This window comes from Salmo trutta, chromosome 15, assembly GCF_901001165.1.
Source record: "Salmo trutta chromosome 15, fSalTru1.1, whole genome shotgun sequence".
NCBI classification, from domain to species: Eukaryota; Metazoa; Chordata; class Actinopteri; order Salmoniformes; family Salmonidae; genus Salmo; species Salmo trutta.
In genome coordinates, this window is record NC_042971.1 from 14548237 (window position 1) to 14568232 (window position 19996).

A 19996-nucleotide genomic window follows, 5' to 3' on the forward strand; every position below is an offset into this window, starting at 1 on the left:
GTATTGGGACTCTAGAACAACTCCCTGGCTATTTTAATCCAACTGTATTGGGACTCTAGAACAACTCCCTGGCTATTTTAATCCAACTGTATTGGGACTCTAGAGTAACTCCCTGGCTATTTTAATCCCATGTTCAAATCTGTTTTTGTGTGTTGCAGTGTACCATGACAACTTCAACTATAACAAATACATCATCTATTTATCTTCACTTGACAAGAAAGGGGCTGCATATAGCTCAGGTTAATGTATGTAGCCTTCCTAACAAAATACATGAGGTTTTTAACTTGGTCAAAATAAATAATATTGATATTTTAGCTTTGACCAGAACGCATTTGGATGCATCTGTAAATGACGGGCAAATGAACATTCATGGATATAGTTTACTGAGAAGGGACAGGAATAGGAATGGTGGGGGTGTAGCACTGTGCATTCAGAATCATATACCTTTTAAGAGGAGGGATGACCTTAATGTATGTCAAAGAGATGCACTATGGGCTCAAGTACATCTAACTCACCAGGCACCCATTTTGGTAGGATGTGTGTATAGACCTCCTAGGTCTAGTCTAAGATGTCCTATCTGGATGACTTATGCACTGGATTTCACCAGGCCACAGATCGTAACAGAGATATATTTATTGAGGGTGATTTTTATATACATTGGAAGGATCCTAATAATTAAAATAGAACAACTTTAATGAGATATGACGAGAGCTGTGGTTTGAAACAAATGGTTAATGATGCTACTAGATCATCAACTAAGTTAGGTCACCGTTCGGACATGTGCATTGATCTGTAATATACCATTGCTATGCTTAAAAGCCAGATCAATGCCAGTGGGCTGGACAGACCATAATATTAAAATCAAATCAAATCAAATGTTATTTTTCACACGCGCCGAATACAAAAGGTGTACACCTTACAGTGAAATGCTTACTTACAAGCCCTTAACCAACAATGCAGTTTTGAGAAAATGCAAAAAAAGTAAGCGATAAGAATAACAAATAGTTAAAGAGCAGCAGTAAATAACAATAGCGGGGCTATATACAGGGGGTACCAGTACAGAGTCAATGTGTGGCGGCACTGGTGTCGAGGTAATTGAGGTAATATGTACGTGTAGCTAGAGTTATTAAAGTGACTATGCATAGATAATATTAGAGAGTAGCAGCAGTGTAGGGAGGGGGCAATGCAAATAGTCTGGGTAGCCATTTGATTAGCTGTTGAGGAGTCGTATGGCTTGGGGGTAGAAGCTGTTTAGAATCCTCTTGGACCTAGACTTGGCGCTGCGGTACAGTCTATGACTAGGGTGGATGGAGTCTTTGACAATTTTTAGGGCCTTCCTCTGACACCGCCTGGTATAGAGGTCCTGGATGGCAGGAAGCTTGGCCCCGGGGATGTACTGGGTCGTACGCACTACCCTCTGTAGTGCCTTGCGGTCAGAGGCCGAGCAGTTGCCATACCAGGCAGTGATGCAACCAGTCAGGATGCTCTCGATGGTGCAGCTGTAAAAACCTTTGAGGATCTGAAGACCATTGCCAAATCTTTTCAGTCTCCTGAGGAGGAATAGGTTTGTCATGCCCTCTTCACGACTGTCTTGGTGTGCTTGGACCATGTTAATATTGTAACCATAACCATGAACACCAAGGCTCCAAAGAAAAAAACAAGGATTGTGGTCAAGAGACATTTTAAGACATTTAATCATGAGCTATTTCAAAATGATTTGGCTGCTGTACCCTGGGAGCTGATTTATCTATAGGATGATTTAAATCATGCTACCGAATGTTTTATTGATTTGCTCACTGAGGTAATGGACCATCATGCCCCAGCAAGAAAGATTACAGTTGATGCTCGTCCATCTCCGTGGATTGATGATCTACTGGTTAAGGCATTTTCTCAAAGAAATTTGCCAAAAGTCTTAGCAGCCAAATCTAAATTAGAAATTGATTAACAGAATAATAGAACACTACGTAATTATGCAGTTCAATTAAATCGAAAGAAAAAAACATTATTTTACAAAAATGCTTTTATTGATTGTAAAAATTATTCTAAAAAGGTTTGGAATACAGTTTAGGGCTTACTTGGTACATCTATCTCACCATGCCCATCCAGTGTGGAGGTTGACAGGAGAAAAATAACAAAACCAGCTGATATTGCCAATAATTATGCTGATTTTTCTTACAAAGAAAATGTATTTACTGAGCGATAATGTAAACACCCATTCTTCCAAACAAGCTACTGTCCAATGGATTGATGATCATATTATGAGCAAAAAAATATGCTCTTTTAGTCTACAAATGGCGTCAGTAGAGGTGTTAAACCTATTGAATTCCTTACCCAATGGTACTGTAAATCTACGGGTTATGATTTTATGGACAATTTTTACTTCGCTATGCTGCTCCCCAGATTGCAGCTCCACTGAATTACATATTTAATTGGGCACTGGAAAAGGGGACATTTCCAAATGTATGGAAGCATGATAAACTGTGTCCAATCCCGAAAGACAGCAAAGAACCCATTATTCCTGCCAATAGTTATCCAATTAGTCTACTCCCTTCACTCAGTAAGATATTGGAGGGTATTGTGAGTAAACTAATATGTGAGTACATGGAAAAGAATGATCTGATCACAGCACGCTTATCACAAAAACCATTCCACCACACTGCGTTGGTTGACATGACTGACCAGTGGCTCAATGCTATCGATAATGGCAGGTTTGTGGGTGTACTATTGTTTTTTTATTTTAGTGAAGCATTTGATTTAGTGGATCATGAAATCATTTTGACAAAAGTATTGAATTATGGGTTTAGAAAGCAGCATTGAATTGGGTACAGTCATAGCTAACTGACAGGAAACAGTCCACCTATATCAATGGGTCGTTTTCTTCACCTCGTGCTATAAACTGTGGAATACCGCAGGACAGCTGCTCTACAAGTAGATCTGGGAAATATCAGGGAGTGGGTTTGCGAGAACAAACTGTTTTTGAACACAAATACAACCAAGGTTATGTTGGTCTGTTCCACCAGGAAAAGGCCAACACAGCATGGGATACAATTATTAAGTATGGGGGAGGACAAATTGAGGAAGTGGCAGAAAGTAAACTACTAGGGTTGCAGCTAGACAACTACTCATCTATGAACAATACTTTTTTTTAAATGCATGCATGACCAGAAGGAGCTAAATATTTACCAGGAAAGATTCTTAAGCAAACAGCCCAAGCATTAATTGGGAGTCAGGTGAACTACTATTCTGTGGTCTGGTTAAATGCATCGACGAGTGAAAATAGGAGGCTGCAGATTGCACAGAACAAAGCAGCAAGAATTGTTTTCAGGTGAAGATGTCATGCACAATGCTCTTGGTTGGTCATCAATCAACAAGATAATTGAAAAAAACATGCTTATTTTATTTCACAATGTACAACATTTAAAAAATACTAGGAATAGATTGTCCATCATCTATTATTCAAACAGACAAGAGAAATAGGCTAAATAATATTTTGATTCACATAAATAAAGAAATTGAATAATTTATCTGAGCAAACCAGAAACCTTTCAATATATATATTCAAACAGTACTTGAGAACCAGGACTATGGTAGATTAAGGAATCAATCTATCTTTTCAGACTGTTAGAGAATTTATCTGGTCAATATGTGAAAATGTGATTGCATTATGAATTGTATTTAATTGTTTAAGGACTCTCGGAAGATTAGTACAAATGAGGACTAAAATAAAATAAAATCAAACACGTAGGCTTGTTGCACTAGCAAGCAACAAAGGGCGTGGCCCCACCGGTGCTGGATCAAGGTGAGTGCTTTTCTCCTCGATGTCTCGTATAGCTGTCAATGGTCCAAAAAACTATTTGTTTTTGTGCTCAGTTTTATTAGGCACAATCTTGTGTTTACTAATTTACACACCACTATCATTTCTCTCTCTCTCTTTCTCTCTCTCTCTCTCTCATACACACCCATTGTAATAATTATGAAATGTGTGTACTGTTCACAGCAGGCTTTTTAAAAAACTTTTACCACATCTGGTCCTATGCTTAGGCTGCTCATCACTTTAGGAATTGTATTTTATTGTTAGTCTGCATAGATGCATGCAATGCTTTATTATTTAGTTTTTATTTTATTTGACTAATTTAGTAGACACTCTTATCCAAAGCATCTTACAATTAGTGCATTCATCTTAAGATTGCTAGGTGAGACAACAACACATCTGAATCGTTTCATGTAAATTTCCCCTCAAACCAAGTTTTTATCAGCAAAGTCAGTGCTAGTGGGAAAGGGTGATTTCCCCTCAATTTTGGGGGGAGGGATCTACTCAAAACAACTTATGTCTAGGGGGCTTTTTCCCAGACATAGATTAAGCAACGTCTTTGACTAAAACATGCTAAATGGAGCTATCAACCATGTTTAATTAATCTATAAATCCAAATGCTGTGTTATTGACTCTCCAGGTCCATATAGTATTTTATAGGTAGACTGTAGGATCAGAGACATTTATTTTTTTGGACAAACTTCTTTAAAGTTCAGCATGTCTTATAATCCGCATGACTCGAATCCCTCTGTTGTTATGTCCCTGGAATTACTTTCCTCTCCAACCACCTAGCCTATGTAGGTTAGTTAACCTCTATCTTGGCTTGCCAAGCTTATGGAAAGCTACAATCCCGGTGAAAAGCAAGTCCTATAGAATTGACTTTATGACAACATTCCAGGGATATGCACACCTCAATCAACGACATACCTCAATCAATGTATTGTAAGAGTGAAATGTAACTCCAGCAGCATAATAAATCCTGGATATTGCCTCAACTCGCCATGGACCAGATAACAGAATGTTTGGCATCAAGATGATAATAATGTTAATTAAAAAAATGAGTGGCTGTGCTGCATTATTAATGGTGGACCCTTGTAGTTCCAGTTTTTCTTCAGAAGAGCCTGTTCCTCTGCAGATGAAAGGCTACCTTTGATAGCGCGCTGTGTAATAACCAGGGGGATCCGCTGCCATCTCTGACCCAGCAGCTGCGACTCAACCCAGGGGATGAGGTGCCAAAGCAGAGAACTCCCAGCGCCAGCCAGCCTAGCACGCTGCTGCCCTGAAACACATCAAACGCTGGGCTCCTGCTAATGCTCCCATTACATCACTGAACAGTCAACCACACCTCAACTCGCAAACCAAAAGATTATTCACATGCCTCCCAAATATGCATCTTGTTTTGTTCAGGAACAGCACCAACCACTTTATATCAATAAGGATTTGAACCTGTTCTCACAAGTATTCTATGGTCTATACAGCGTTAAAAATCAGCAGCAAATGTTCGTTTGTCATGTTTTGATGTATGGTCACATTTGTTTTGTTATACCATGCCATTCCATAGAATAACACAAGGCATTAATGTGACAAACAAGACACATTGATAATGCAATCATTTTATTGTAAAATTCCACAACTGTGTGCAATTCCCTTATGAAAAGGATTTTTTCAGTACATTTAGTATATTATGCAGACCCTAACAATAATTAATCAGTGTCCCTTTTGTACAATACTCAATAAATATACAGAGATGGCAAACAACTAAGATATCAATGGAATTCATAATAGATGTATTTTGTTTTTGGAACCCAGGTACCCAGTACTGCAATTATGGTGTGGTATACTGTATACAGTAACAGTCGAAGGTTTGGACGCACGTATCATTCCAGGGTTTTTCTTTATCTTTACTATTTTCTACAATGTAGAATAATAGTGAAGACATCAAAACTATGAAATAACACATATGGAATCATGTAGTAACAAAATAAGTGTTCAATTTAGATTTTTCAAAGTAGCCACCCTTTGCCTTGATGACAGCTTTGCACACTCTTGGCATTCTCTCAACCAGCTTCACCTGGAATGTTTTTCCAACAGTCTTGAAGGAGTTCCCACATATGCTGAGCACTTGTTGGCTGCTTTTCCTTCACTCTGTGGTCTGTCTCATCCCAAACCATCTCAATTGAGTTGAGGTCAGGTGATTGTGGAGGCCAGGTCATCTGATGCAGCACTCCATTACTCTCCTTCTTGGTCAAATAGCCCTTAAGCAGCCTGGAGGTGTGTTTTGGGTCATTGTCCTGTTGAAAAACAAATGATAGTCCCACTAAGCACAAATCAGATGGGATGGTGTATCTCTGCAGAATGCTGTGGTAGCCATGCTGGTTAAGTGTGCCTTGAATTCTAAATAAATCACTGACATTGTCACCAGCAAAGCACCCCCACACCATCAAATCTCCTCCTCCATGCTTCATGTTGGGAACCACACATGCAGAGATCATCCGTTCACCTTCTCTGCATCTCACAAAGACATGGTGGTTGAAATCAAAAATGTGGACTTATTAGACCAAAGGACACATTTCTACCAGTCTAATGTCCATTTCTCGTGTTTCTTGGCCTAACCAAGTCTCTTCTTATTATTGGTGTCCTTTAGTAGTGGTTTCTTTGCAGCAATTCGACCATGAAGGCCTGATTCACGCAATCTCCTCTGAACAGTTGAGATGTCTCTTTTACTTGAATGCTGTGAAGCATTTATGTGGGCTGAAATTTCTGAGGCTGGTAACTCTAATGAAATCCTCTGCAACAGAGGTAACTCTGGGTCCTCCTTTCCTGTGGCGGTCCACATGAGAGCCAGATTCATCATAGCACTTGATGGTTTTTGCGACTGCTCTTGAAGAAATATTAAAAGTTCATGAAATGTTCCGGAATGACTGACCTTCATGTTTTAAAGTAATGATGGACTGTCATTTTTCTTTGCTCATTTGAATTGTTCTTGCTATAATATGGACTTGGTATTTTACCAAATAGGGCTATCTTCTGTATATCACCCATATCTTGTCACAATACAACTGAATGGCTCAAACAAATTAAGAAGGAAATAAATTCCACAAATTAACTTTTAACAAGACACACCTGTTAATTGAAATGCATTCCAGGTTACCTCATGAAGCTGGTTGAGAGAATGCCAAGAGTGTGCAAAGCTGTCATCAAGGCAAAGGGTGGCTACTTTGAAGAATCTCAAATATAAAATATATTTTGATTTCTTTAACACTTTTTTGGTTTATACATGATTCCATATGTGTTATTTCATAGTTTTGATGTCTTCACTATTATTCTACAATGTAGAAAATAGTACAAATAAAAAAAAAACTTGAATGAGTAGGTGTGTCCAAACTTTTAACTGGTACTGTATGCACATTAGACTGGTATATATATTTTTTTCTTCTCCAGTCTGACAAAGTATATAACTATAGAAATTATTTACATGTGCTCTTCACATAGGTCTTATTTGTAGTTTCCCCAAAATAAAATATCTCTGTCTTCTTTTATCTTTGAATGCTCTGACTTCCTCTAACCTAAATTTGGTCATGAGATGGTCGAATAGATGGAGGCCAAATTAAAATAAGCTGAGTAATACCACATTACCTAAATGTTAAATATATTCATATTTGTGATTGACCTATATATTGCGTGCACACTATCTTTTATGATTATCTCCTTCCAAGTACCAGGAGAATTCCAAAACCTTTAACCATGTGTAATACTGTATGTACCATACCGTATGTGTGTAAACTAACATAAGAAAATAAAGAAATCACAAAAATACAATATAATGTTTTTTTGTGTATAGTAAAGCAACGTTTAAATAGTTGATATAAATAATCAAATGTTGTATGCCAGCACCGTTCAATATGACTGGTTGGTCATTGGGTATTTATAAACCACACACATACACTTGATACCTCAGTAACTACTTTCTCACAGTTAAAAACATCTCTACTTTCTGAATGTGCTCGTTCAGCCTTTCTTACAAACAAACAAAAAAAGATCCCCTATGTTAACTCGTTCTCTTTTTCAAAGGTTATACTTGAATTAATTAAAGTGTGTCTCTGAGACAGAGGCATTAAGATAAAGCTAATGCACGGTTTGGTCCTTGTGCTTTGATATTTGTTCATAAGCCATAGACCATGAGATAATGTTATGAGATAATGTTCCGGATGGCTCAGTTAGGAGTGCATTGCACTTGCAACACCAGGGTTGTGGGTTCAATTCCCACAGGGGACCAGTACAGAAAGTGTACGCACTCACTACTGTGAGTTGATCTGGATAACAGCGTCTGTGAAATGTAATAATGATAAATGAAGGTATACAAATAATGTCTCATGCTGTATGTGTTAATAGTAAATGATATCTGTTAAATATTATTTCTCTAAGAACACAAAACGCATTTCTCCCATTCACACATATTTCTCAAAAATCCAGTGCAAAATAACAGTTCATTTTGATGAATTAAGAGATCATTGAATAATATGGGTTTCTGAATGGATGTATCACATTTGTGTCAAAGTTCGGCACTTAAAGTTGTTTTTCCACACATTTACATTCCTCTACATTTCAACTGAAGTAAACTATCAAGTGGCCAAAAATCCATTCCTTTCTGTTCAAGTGAGAAAAAAAACACACACCTTTAAGACAAAACCTTGTACTGAGTGATAGCTTCGCAACAGGTACAAAATAGAGGACCACTAGTGAATGCACAAGGGGAAGAGCTTCAAATTCCACTCACTTTCCACTTCATTCAACTGACAATGGCTAGTACAGTTGTTGCTAAGAAACTTTACAATTTAATGCAGAAACTCTGACGGTCACTTTAGACTAGAGTAGCACATCTTTTCAGTACCTCAGGGAGTAGCTAACATCACAGTTGAATGTTTGAAAAGATATTGTCAATTGAGGCTGGTTAATAAGTAACTTCGCCACCGACCTTTTTAGTCATACCATTCAGTGAACTGACTATAACTGGTCTTTAGAGCCTATGTAGACCACAACATAGAAAATACAACAACAACAAGATAAATTCATTATAGAACGAAATTATGTCTCTATGATATTGTTGACAAAGGACATTCTCCATCTCCGTTTCGTTGAGGGCTTTCTAAATAGGGAAACACAATTTCCTTGAAAAATACCCTACAACACTCAAACTCTACTCTGGACCTCAAAGCCAGTTCCACTCCTTTTTTTTAATTGTTCCCCTCTAATCAAGGACTTATTTAGACCTGGGACACCAAGTGGGTGCTATTAATTATCAGGTAGAACAGAAAATCAGCAGGCTCTATCCTCGTAGGGTAAGAGTTGAATACACCTGCCCTATAATATCCCACACAGTCCAGCATAATACAATGATAATAATGATATCAATGAAAGGGGATAAATGAAGAAAATAAAACATATCATTGCCCCTTTCAAAAATTGAAGGGTTTGATAAGTGTTTGTTTCCTTTTGTGATCTACTATGTACATAATATCATGTGATTTACAATATGTACAGTAAAATGTCTTATTCATTTAGATCAGGGTTTCCCAAACTTGGTCCTCCCAGGGGTGCAAGTTTTGGTTTTTGCCCTAGCACTACACAGCCGATTCATATAATCAAAGCTTGATGATGAGTTATTTAAATCAGCTGTGTAGTGCTAGGGCAAAAAAAAAAAAAAACCTGCACCCATGGGAGGCCCCAGGACCGTGTTTGGGAAACCCTGATTTAGATTAAAGCACTGCTTTAACATCCTCTGGCTGCCTTTAGCTAAGGTACTATTTTGGAACAGGTTGGCCATGATTTGGGTATACAAATACCCCATAAGTTGCATTGTAAGCGTTCCATTAGCATATGATGTGAAGCACAAATAGTTTGAGTACTTATGTTGACATTCACAATGTGCTACACTATAAATGAGTAGTGCTGTATTGACACATGAATGATTGAATGATCCATTGTAAACACAGAAAAACAAAACAAACAAAAAATTAATTCCTGAACTTCTCCCAGATCTTTCAATACATTTTCAGCGTCAGATCATTGTAATTTCCACAGTGTTTCTCTTCAAAGAGAGTAAGGCTTATGCATCTGGTCTGGTCACAAGCAGATGCTTTCTTCTCCATGGAGCTGTCATGTTCATCAATATTCCTCAAGTTAAATGGTTTGTTTTTGCCTTAAGTCCCTCTAAACCACCCATTGAGACAGATGGAATGGATCCTGTTTTAATGCAGTGACTAAGTAATGCAGTTCAGTCTTATGACAAATGGGAGTGTGTTTTCTGTCACTGAGCATTTTGGCATTTTGATGGGTGTATGCATTCAGAACTACAGCCGCTTCCATTGAATGAAGTAAAACACTGCTTGCTGTGTTTGCATGATATTCACTTCCACCAAGTGGTTGTGGGGGAGAGAAAGGGAGCATAATATGTTTTGATGTAAGAAAATATGTTTTGATGTAAGAAAACCATACATTTGTTTTGATGCCTATTTCTTATCTACACACTTCCCAAAGGAGCCAGCACAGCCATACTTGTGTGTCAATTGAAGATAGCCACCAATAGCAAAGTGTTTGAAAGGGAAGAGTTTCTCAGAGCAGTCTACAAGTTAAAAAAAAGTTGATATAACAAAGTTTTTCCTGTAAGGTCTGGATTTATCCTCTTGTAATACATATTGGTAGAGATTAACGTTAATTTATAAGACAAAATCTGACTTTGTTGTCTCATTTTCTACATTTCCTAAAAAGTAAGACGAAATCCAGATAGATAATCAGCAGTGTTCTTTTTTGTATCCGTAGCCAACAATAGAAGACCTTAAATGAGCAATCCACAGTTTAAACAATAACAAACGGAAACCCCACTTCTGTCTTGGTAAAAAGCTGAGGGATGGGCCTGAAGAAATGTAACCACTCTTAAATTTATAGACAGAGTTATTGATGCAAGGACTGACCATCCATGAAATCTAAATGATGGATTTAAACATATTTTGAGGCTATACAGTGTTTGTTTACATTTACAATGTTTACAAACATTGGAGTAAAACAAGCTTATATGCTGGGTTGTGGTGGGGTACGACAGTTGAAGTAAGCTCATGAGGCCTTTCTAAGTTATATTCTTCAATTATCAATGAGAATATCATTAATTTATATGTCGGAAAATGGATGTAGCAACTGTGGATTGCCCCTTTAAAACATGTTGATTTTGGGCCTGAAAGGTGCATGCAATAAATGTAAACCACTACATAATAATAAAATATATACAGTGTCTGTACAGTTGACCATTGATCATAAACAGCATTTTCTAGCGCTCTGACCACACATAACATTTTTTATGTTTAACTGTGTAAAAGTAATATTTTACAGTTAGATGAAAGAAACCTAGCTTTTAAATGATCATTGAAAATCATACTTACTGTTCAACCTATATATCTATTAAAGTGCTTTAGATTGAGCTTATTTTGTATTTTGGATGGATGGAATATAGCAATAAATAAATACATATTTTAAAAGATGGGAAAATAAGCTGATGTCAAATCTTCCGTTTGTCTTCTACGGCGCATGCGTGACTTGTTAATGCAAGAAAACGGGAACATGCCTTAATACTTTTTCAGTTTGAATGAAGTTTGTTTCCTGTGAAAATGTTTACTGTGATCTAATATACTGACTAAAGGGCAAATTCCAAAAAAACATTGAAGCGGCCCTGATTGTGATTACCTTCTACATAAACCAATGATCTGATCAAGGGGAATCTGGAAAATGTAGTCATGCAGAATCACTACGGTGAACTTAGGTTCTTGCCTTACACAAAGCACAGTCGAAGTTCCACTATCAGACTCCAGATCCCTGCATGCCTAATGGTTTTGCTACAACTTTTGCCTCAACCATATCAAGAAATTCGGAGAAATATGAATTAACAAACATATAAAATCAAACAGAAACAAAAGGAAAAGGAAAACATTTCAGTGGGTCCCCTTCTGAAAAATGGTCTAGCTGGAGCAGAACGTATATTCTAAGTCTGGCTACACGCTGGATCTAGAGATAGAGATAGGAGATCCAGTAAACCAGGTTAAAGAGACCGAAAGCGGTGGGGAAACCGATGCGAGCGTACGAGTCTATCTTGGCGACACGGATATGTAACCGCCCATGCCGCCAGGCCCCGGAGCGGCAGTCCTCGAAACAGCAGAAGAAGCTGGTGCAGTCCTTGCCGTCTAGGCACTCGTAGCCATACTCCTCATCCCGCTCCTGCATGTGGGTGGCGTTGTTCATCTGGATGGCGGTGGCTGAGCGAGGGCGTATGTCCACCGTAGGTGTCTGCTTTTAACAGAGAGATCACAGTTAGCGACTAGAGTCTAAGAGGCAGCACAGGGGACCTAATTTAGTCTCTCTTTATGTTAGTATACAAAATGTAATTTGCACCTTACTTGCCAATGGGATCTTTTTAAGCATGTCAGCAAATGCATGTTTACATATCAGTGGTACCTGCATTTAATTAGAGTGGCTTAAAGATGACAATGGACTGTTCCCTTTGGAACACGTAATGCAAATTACACCTTAGGGTAAAGCCTGTGAGTACTAAGTTTAGCTTCTGTCAGAAACATTGTGTAGTTTTGCTTTATTTAGCAGAAAGATGATGCTAGTGCTGGGCAACCCATTAGAAGCTCTGCTGTTGCACATCATGGGAAAACACAAGGAGTATCGTGGTTATCATTAGTCCCAAAGCTAAACCATAGTCCCCTTTCGCATTATGATTCACTCAAATTACATCAGTCCTGCATTATTTGAAGTGAATATTATGAAGGCTTCATAAAGCAATTAAACAAGCTTCATAAGCACTACATAAATGGGTCACAAATCACCTCTAGCCGTATTTCATGCAAATGTGAACAAATAACTGTACGGTTACGTCACACTTATGTCACATTATGAATCTTTATAGAGCATGATATTTGTTAATAGACTATTTGTGAACCATCTATGTAGTGCTTATGAAGTCTATATGAAGGCTTTATGAAGACTTCATGAGATGCACTTCAAATAAAGTGGGACCAATTCTTGTTCTGTACGTGGATGCCCTTGTATGGATTTCAGAGGGAGGAAATCGGAATTTATTGTAAATCGCTTATGATGTAAGCTGTATGATAAGAAAGACTCCTGAGCAGGGACTCACTGTTCCTCCATCCTCCATTTCCTGTCCCTAAATGGGTTAAATCAACTTCCATTTAAGCCTGCTCACCACTTAAGGGCACAGCGTTTTATTTCTGATGATTCCTAAAATAGGTCAGTGACATCAGTGAGTCCTTTGCTCCATCAGTCAAAAGAGGCACAATTAGCATTCAAATAGGGCATGTTCATGGGCTTTAATCTCAAAGCAACACGGCGCCTTTAAAAAAAAACAAAAAAACTCTCATGATTAACTTTAAGAATGAGTTTTGACCCAGCATAATATTTTCTGTATGAGTCACTTAGAAATATAATGACGCAGTTACATATTGTATTGTCCCGCTTAAAATAAACTGAATGGAATCGCTACTAACTGAACAGAGACAAAGCCCCTAGCCACTTTCAAAAGCCTTTTTGCTCTTCATGAGCCTTTACTGTAGCTATATTTACAATGTGATGCCGTGCCAGTACTATGTTTAGGTAATCATACTGCTTTCCGAATGTTTGGTCTTTATAAAATGATTCATATGTGTGTCAAGTACCACTTCTCAAATGCCATAAGCATTGGGGTAAATTGTTTAAGGCATGTGTCATCATAAAAGCTCAAAACACTGATTTGACTTTAACTCGCTCCCTGCAGCTCAAATTTGCCCAGCACTAGAACACAAGGGTTATTGTCGTCTCTTTGAAAACGATACATAACCATTGTGTAAAGCATGATTGGCTGGTTCCACAATACTGCCTGATTGATTGACAGCCGCCAGGGGATTTGCAGCAGGGAGCAGCATCAGGTCATGTGACTCGGTTCTCAAAGGGGGATTGCACGGGAGAAGGAAGAGTGTGGTAGGAGCTAGCTCAAGCAGTGTAACAAACACAGATACTGCAGCGTGGCCGGGGTTTGCAAAACAAAACAGTGGCATTGCAGCTTTAACCGGATGAAAGTAGACAACCTCTAGGGAGGAATGGTTGACGGAAACACAGGCTTCTGCTCTGGATCCGTACCACTTTAATCTAAGCTTAGTGTCAGCTGCAGTACATTTTTGTTGTTGATTATTTGTCAATTTAAAATAGCTATAGAAAATGCCCTTCCTATAAACGGCTGGTTCAAATGTTTACTGATAGTATTCTCTGACTAATGGTATTTAAATTCAGTCAAATGACCCCATTAAGAAATGTTCTTTCATACCATAGATTAAGGGTGATTCAGGTTTTGAAAGCACACCATCTTCTTTATTTGAGTGTTAAATATAGCTCTTCAGTAGCACCCTGTGCACTGTGAGCGTATGAACATTACTGGGGTTGAATCTACTCTGCTGCGTGTGTAGCCATTAAGATGATCACTACTAATGAGGCCTAGCACAGTGTAGGGGTTGTCTACTTCAGTCTGTTAAGGCTCTGCTGACTCTATAGGAAGCGTCAGGTTAAAAGCCCCACAAATACACGGGGTAGGTTAACTGATAGCGGAGAAAAAGATGCCACCGGTTTACAGTCAAAATTGCACAGTGTGAGGCAGAAAGAAATGGGGGAAAAAGCCAGAATGAAACCATTGCGTGCCATCTTTTTACTAGTGACGTGTGTGGGCTGGTTGAAAGAGAGGAATGTTGTCACTACACAAGTACGTCTGGCTGCCTCCGCACTTTCCTGTGAGCACTTTGTTTGATGGTATTGCGGAAGAGATTCTGAGGTAAAGGTAAAGAAAGGGTATCTAAAACAGACAAGTAGCAGTGCGATGCGCTAGCTGGGGCCAGAAAGAGGCAAAATGCAGCAGACACATGCAGTCAATAGTTGAAACTAAAGGCAATATACCTTTGAGGAAAAGAGCCGGAGGAGCTTTTGTCCCAACAGGAAACAAAGAATATGTGGAATTAAAAGAAAACAACACAAAAAAAGAACACATGTAAAAAAACAAAAACATAGAGAACATCAAAAGAACATAAAAGTAGAAAGAGAACAGTATACTGTAGAGAGACACACATACAGGAGGAGGAAGGTGCATGACAGGATACATCACACTGGAGACCAGGTTGATCCCCAGCCAAATCTACCTTTAGAGATGTGTTATATCCATGATAAAAACAAACTTGACATCAATGGTTTAGGGGTGATATTGATCCTAGTAGGGCTCAAAGCTGACCCGTTACACCAACAAGACAATGTCATTTTTTTGTACAGATAATGGCATTTGTATCTAAAAAAACATATTGAATATGGATTTGTAGTACTTTATACTCTCTTTCTCCATCTAACTTAAAATACTTTAGATTACCTAATCAGTTCCAGTACGCATACATTTAGTAGATTGATTATAAATAACCTGTTGTTGTCCTCATGCATAATGCAAATATCTGAACAAATACCATCATAACATGAAATAGGACATTATTATGTTTTATTTTTCATGAAATGGTTAGACCCTTACACCCAAAGCCTATGAGAAATTAAAGGCTGTTATTTCCTCGATTTCCTGTTTTATTCTTAGCTATTCATGAAGATCAAAAGGAGCTCAGTCAAAGGCTTCTGCATCATATCTTGGCAGACCATGTGAAGAACCTCAGTGAGAACAACCTCGGTGAGAACATCCAGATCATTACTCATTCATCCTGCACACATTTATATCCAAAAGCAAATCTTAGTTACAGAGAAGCTGAAACTGCAGCATCCCATAGCCTGTTCAGTACCTTGCTAGCTAACTCTGGTGCTTTCACTTAAGCCACCATGATGTTGTGGGGATTTGAAGCCCCTAAGAAAACGTCTGGTCATGTGACAAAGGTCTAAATTACAACTGCACAGCTGTGGTGTGGATTAAGGACAGGTTCAATCTCTCCCGTGCCTCTCATGCAGACTGCATGGCACTCACAATGTCTTCTCCCTTAAGGGAACCTAGTAGTAGTAGGCTATACATTACAGTAACACAGTAATACAGTGAGAGTGATTGGTAAAGCTTTCAGAGGCTGGAAATAAGAACTCTGTGAAAACACACTAAGCTCAAATGCTAAATTCTTTGAGGAGAAATGTACACATATACTATAAGTTCCCTGACAGAAAATCTGGCAATTTTGTATTCACTACTTGTGGGCCTATTTTGTTTTTAATATACAACACTCACCGGGTTTTTATTTTTCTTGTCCTTTTTTGTGCTTGGCTTCCTGTTGCTCACAAAGTAGTGCAGTGTTCCATACTCTATCAGAGCGGCGAAAACAAAGATGAAGCACACGGACACAAAGAGGTCCATGGCCGTCACGTAGGATACCTTAGGCAGCGACTTCCTGGCTATGGTACTCAGCGTAGTCATGGTCAGCACAGTGGTAATGCCTGTCAATGGACAAGAGCGTCAAGATGAGGGTATAGAGATGGTATAGCAGCAAAGGGTAACATATACCATTTGTGACCTATTTTAAGAAGCTAGGCGAACAGTTGAAGTCGGAAGTTAACATTTACTTAGGTTGGAGTCATTAAAACCTTTTTTCAACCTGTCACAAATTTCTTGTTAACATACTATAGTTTTGGCAAGTCGGTTAGGATATCTACTTTGTGCATGACACAAGTAATTTTTCCAACAATTGTTTACAGACAGATTATTTCACTTATAATTCAATGTATCACAATTCCAGTGGGAATTAGTGTTTACATACACTAAGTTGACTGTGCCTTTAAACAGCGTGGGAAATTCCAGAAAATGATATCATGGCTTTAGAAGCTTCTGATAGAATAATTGACATCATTTGAGTTACTTGGAGGTGTACTTGTGGATATATTTCAAGGCCTACCTTCAAACTCCGTGCCTCTTTGCTTGACATCATGGGAAAATCAAAAGAAATCAGCCAAGATATCAGAAAATAAAGTAGACTTCCACAAGTCTGATTCATCTTTGGGAGCAATTTCCAAATGCCTGAAGGTATCACGTTCCTCTGTACAAACAATAGTACGCAAGTATAAACACCACACAGCTGTCATACCGCTCAGGAAGGAGACGCATTCTGTCTCCTAGAGATGAAGGTACTTTGGTGTAAAAAGTGCAAATCAATCCCAGAACAACAGCAAAGGACCTTGTGAAGATGCTGGAGGAAATGGGTACAAAAGTATTTATATCCACAGTAAAATAAGTCCTATATCGCCATAACCTGAAAGGCCGCTCAGCAAGGAAGAAGTCACTGCACCAAAACCGCCATAAAAAAGACAGACTACGGCTTGCAACTGCACATGGGGACAAAGTTCGTACTTTTTGGAGAAATGTCCTCTGGTCTGATGAAACAAAAATAGAGCTGTTTGGCCATAATGACCATCGTTATGCTTGGAGGAAAAAGGGGGAGGATTGCAAGCCGAAGAACACCATCCCAACCGTGAAGCACAGGGGTGGCAGCATCATGTTGTGGGGGTGCTTTGCTGCAGGAGGGACTGGTACACTTCACAAAATAGATGGCATCATGAGAAGGGAAAATTATGTGGATATATTGAAGTAATATCTCAAGACATCAGTCAGGACCTTAAAGCTTGGTCGCAAATGGGTCTTCCAAATGGACAATGACTCCAAGCAACCTTCCAAAATGGCTTAAGGACAACAAAGTCAAGGTATTGGAGTGGCCATCACAAAGCCCTGACCTCAATCCTATAGAAAATGTGTGGGCAGAACTGAAAAAGCGTGTGCGAGCAAGGAAGCCTACAAACCTGACTCAGTTACACCTGCTCTGTCAGGAGGACTGGGCCAAAATTCACCCAATTTATTGTGGCAAGCTTGTGGAAGACTACCCAAAACGTTTGACCCAAGTTAAACAATTTAAAGGCAATGCTACCAAATACTAATTGAGTGTCTGTACACTTCTGACCCACTGGGAATGTGATGAAAGAAATAAAAGCTGAAATAAATCATTCTCTCCACTATTATTCTGACATTTTACATTCTTAAAATAAATTGGTGATCCGAACTGACCTCAAACAGGAACTATTTACTAGGATTAAAAATAAGGAATTGTGAAAAAGTGAGTTTAAATGTATTTGGCTAAGGTGTATGTAAACGTCCGACTTCAACTGTATGTCACACGTCACAATTTCACAGGAGAATCAATTTTTAAATGTTTATTATTATATATTTTTTAAAGTATTTGTTTTTTGGCAGAAATCAAATTGTTTTGGTCACATACACATGATTAGCAGATGTTATTGCGAGTAGCGAAATGCTTGTGCTTCTAGTTCCGACAGTGTAGCAATATCTAACAGGTAATCTAACAATTCCACAACAACTACTTAATACACACAAATCTAAGTAAAGGAATGGAATAAGAATATATACATATAAATATATAAATAGCAATGACCGAGCGGCATAGGCAAGATGCAATAGATGGTATAAAATACAGAGATGAGTAATGCAAGAAATGTAAACAGTTTTAAAGTGGCATTATTGAAGTGACTAGTGATCCATTATTAAAGTGGCCAATGATTTCAAGTCTGTATGTAGGCAGCAGCCTCTCTGTGTTAGTGATGGCTGTTTTACAGTCTGAATGCCTTGAGATAGAGAAATGCCTTCTTGAACATGTGAACTCCCATGTGCCTTAATAACAAACTTGTATGCCATCTGTAAATACGAATACAATTGTTAAATTACAAGCCTAGTTGGTTTAGCCACGGAAAAAGTCAGGAACCTTCCCACTAGCCATTATTGGCTGAGATAATGGGGGGCTTGACATGCCGAGAGATAGGTTTGGATTAGTCTGCCATGCAGCTCGCGTCTGTCTAACATGAACTGTTCAGCATGTGTAGATAATCTTTGCTACCGCAGCTTTTTTTAAAGATATAATGTTAGCCATGGTGAAGTGTTGCTACTACTCTCAACAAAATTACTGTCCTTAATTTAGCAGGCACTATCGACAAAGACGGGGAAAAAGTAAAAAGTTGTGATAGACTACTTTCTGCACACGATCAGTGTAAACTGGAGTGACTTGACACAAAGGGCCAAACAAGCTGTAGCTAGCTACAAATTAAACGGAAAAGACAAAGGACGTCTTACTTAAAGTGGTTCCAGTCTGCCATAATGTGTGCCGTCATCCATGTATACGGGTAAGAGTCTAGCTACATTTTCAGATATTATAAGTTCATAATTCTGTCAGGAAGTCGTTTTTTTGCAAGTTAAATCGTACTGTTCGCTAGCTAAAAAAACATTAGCTCGCTGTCTCGCAAGCTAATGTTACGTGTATAATCTGAGTAGTAATATTATTAGTATCTCAGAAAACCATTTACATTGCTAGTTATAGCTTAATGTTAGCTAACTAACATTGAACCTAGTTGATTAGCTTTAGCTACCTGCAGATTCATCCTATAGCATTTCATGCATGGTGGCTAGCTATGACATTCAGTTTGTACTGTAGCTATGGGGTTGGGATTATGGTTTATGTTTAGCTAGCTAGCTGTGACCAACCACCTAATCGAGGTGGTCGGTCACATTTTTAGGGATGTTGGTCACATTTTTAGGGATTTTGGATTCTAGGATTTGGGGATATTGTGCTGTGGTGGCATTCAAAAATGTAGGAGATGTAGAAGGCTAACATGAAAAGTTGTGAGAGTATTCCTTTAATTATTGCTGATTTATCTACTTATTCAATGGTCTCAGAGATGTGAGAAAATAAGATACAAAAACTCTAAATAAACTTTCTGTACAAAATTGTATTCTCATAGGAGATTATTAGAATGGAGGAATCTCAGACTGGTTGAACAAAATAAAATATGTATGATATACAGTGGGGATGGTTGAACAATTTTAGCATGATGCAAATGAATAGAGCTTGCTATTTTATCCTTATGGGTTTTAAATGCATGACATACTTTATTCCAGCAGGTTATACCAAAGTGATTTATCTGGACATGTAACATATAATCCATATAATACTTATACCCCAAATAAAAGGAACCCAATGAAACAATATCATTTAGTATAGTGATCAGAAAACAAATATTCCGGAACGGGTTTGAGTACTGGATTACGTGAAACTAAAGGATTATTTAATGCAGTGT

At 38.3% G+C, this 19996-nt stretch overlaps 1 protein-coding gene across 6 annotated transcripts in view; it reads right to left on the bottom strand.

The window, feature by feature from the left end:
• Nucleotides 1-10931: 10931 nt before the first annotated feature.
• gabrg2 (gamma-aminobutyric acid type A receptor subunit gamma2) overlaps nucleotides 10932-19996 on the bottom strand; it is a 63002-nt gene continuing 53937 nt past the window's right edge. The window contains exons 8-10 of one of the 6 annotated variants that reach the window (XM_029690490.1): nucleotides 16242-16303; nucleotides 14798-14821; nucleotides 10932-12142 (exon numbers count right to left, since the gene is read on the bottom strand). In XM_029690490.1, the coding sequence (XP_029546350.1) occupies nucleotides 11864-12142; nucleotides 14798-14821; nucleotides 16242-16303 (365 nt within the window). In that variant the 3' untranslated portion in view covers nucleotides 10932-11863. Of the gene's footprint in view, nucleotides 12146-14797; nucleotides 14822-16097; nucleotides 16304-19996 lie in introns of all 6 variants that reach the window. The other 5 variants (XM_029690489.1, XM_029690485.1, XM_029690484.1 and 2 more) reach the window with 5 other exon arrangements.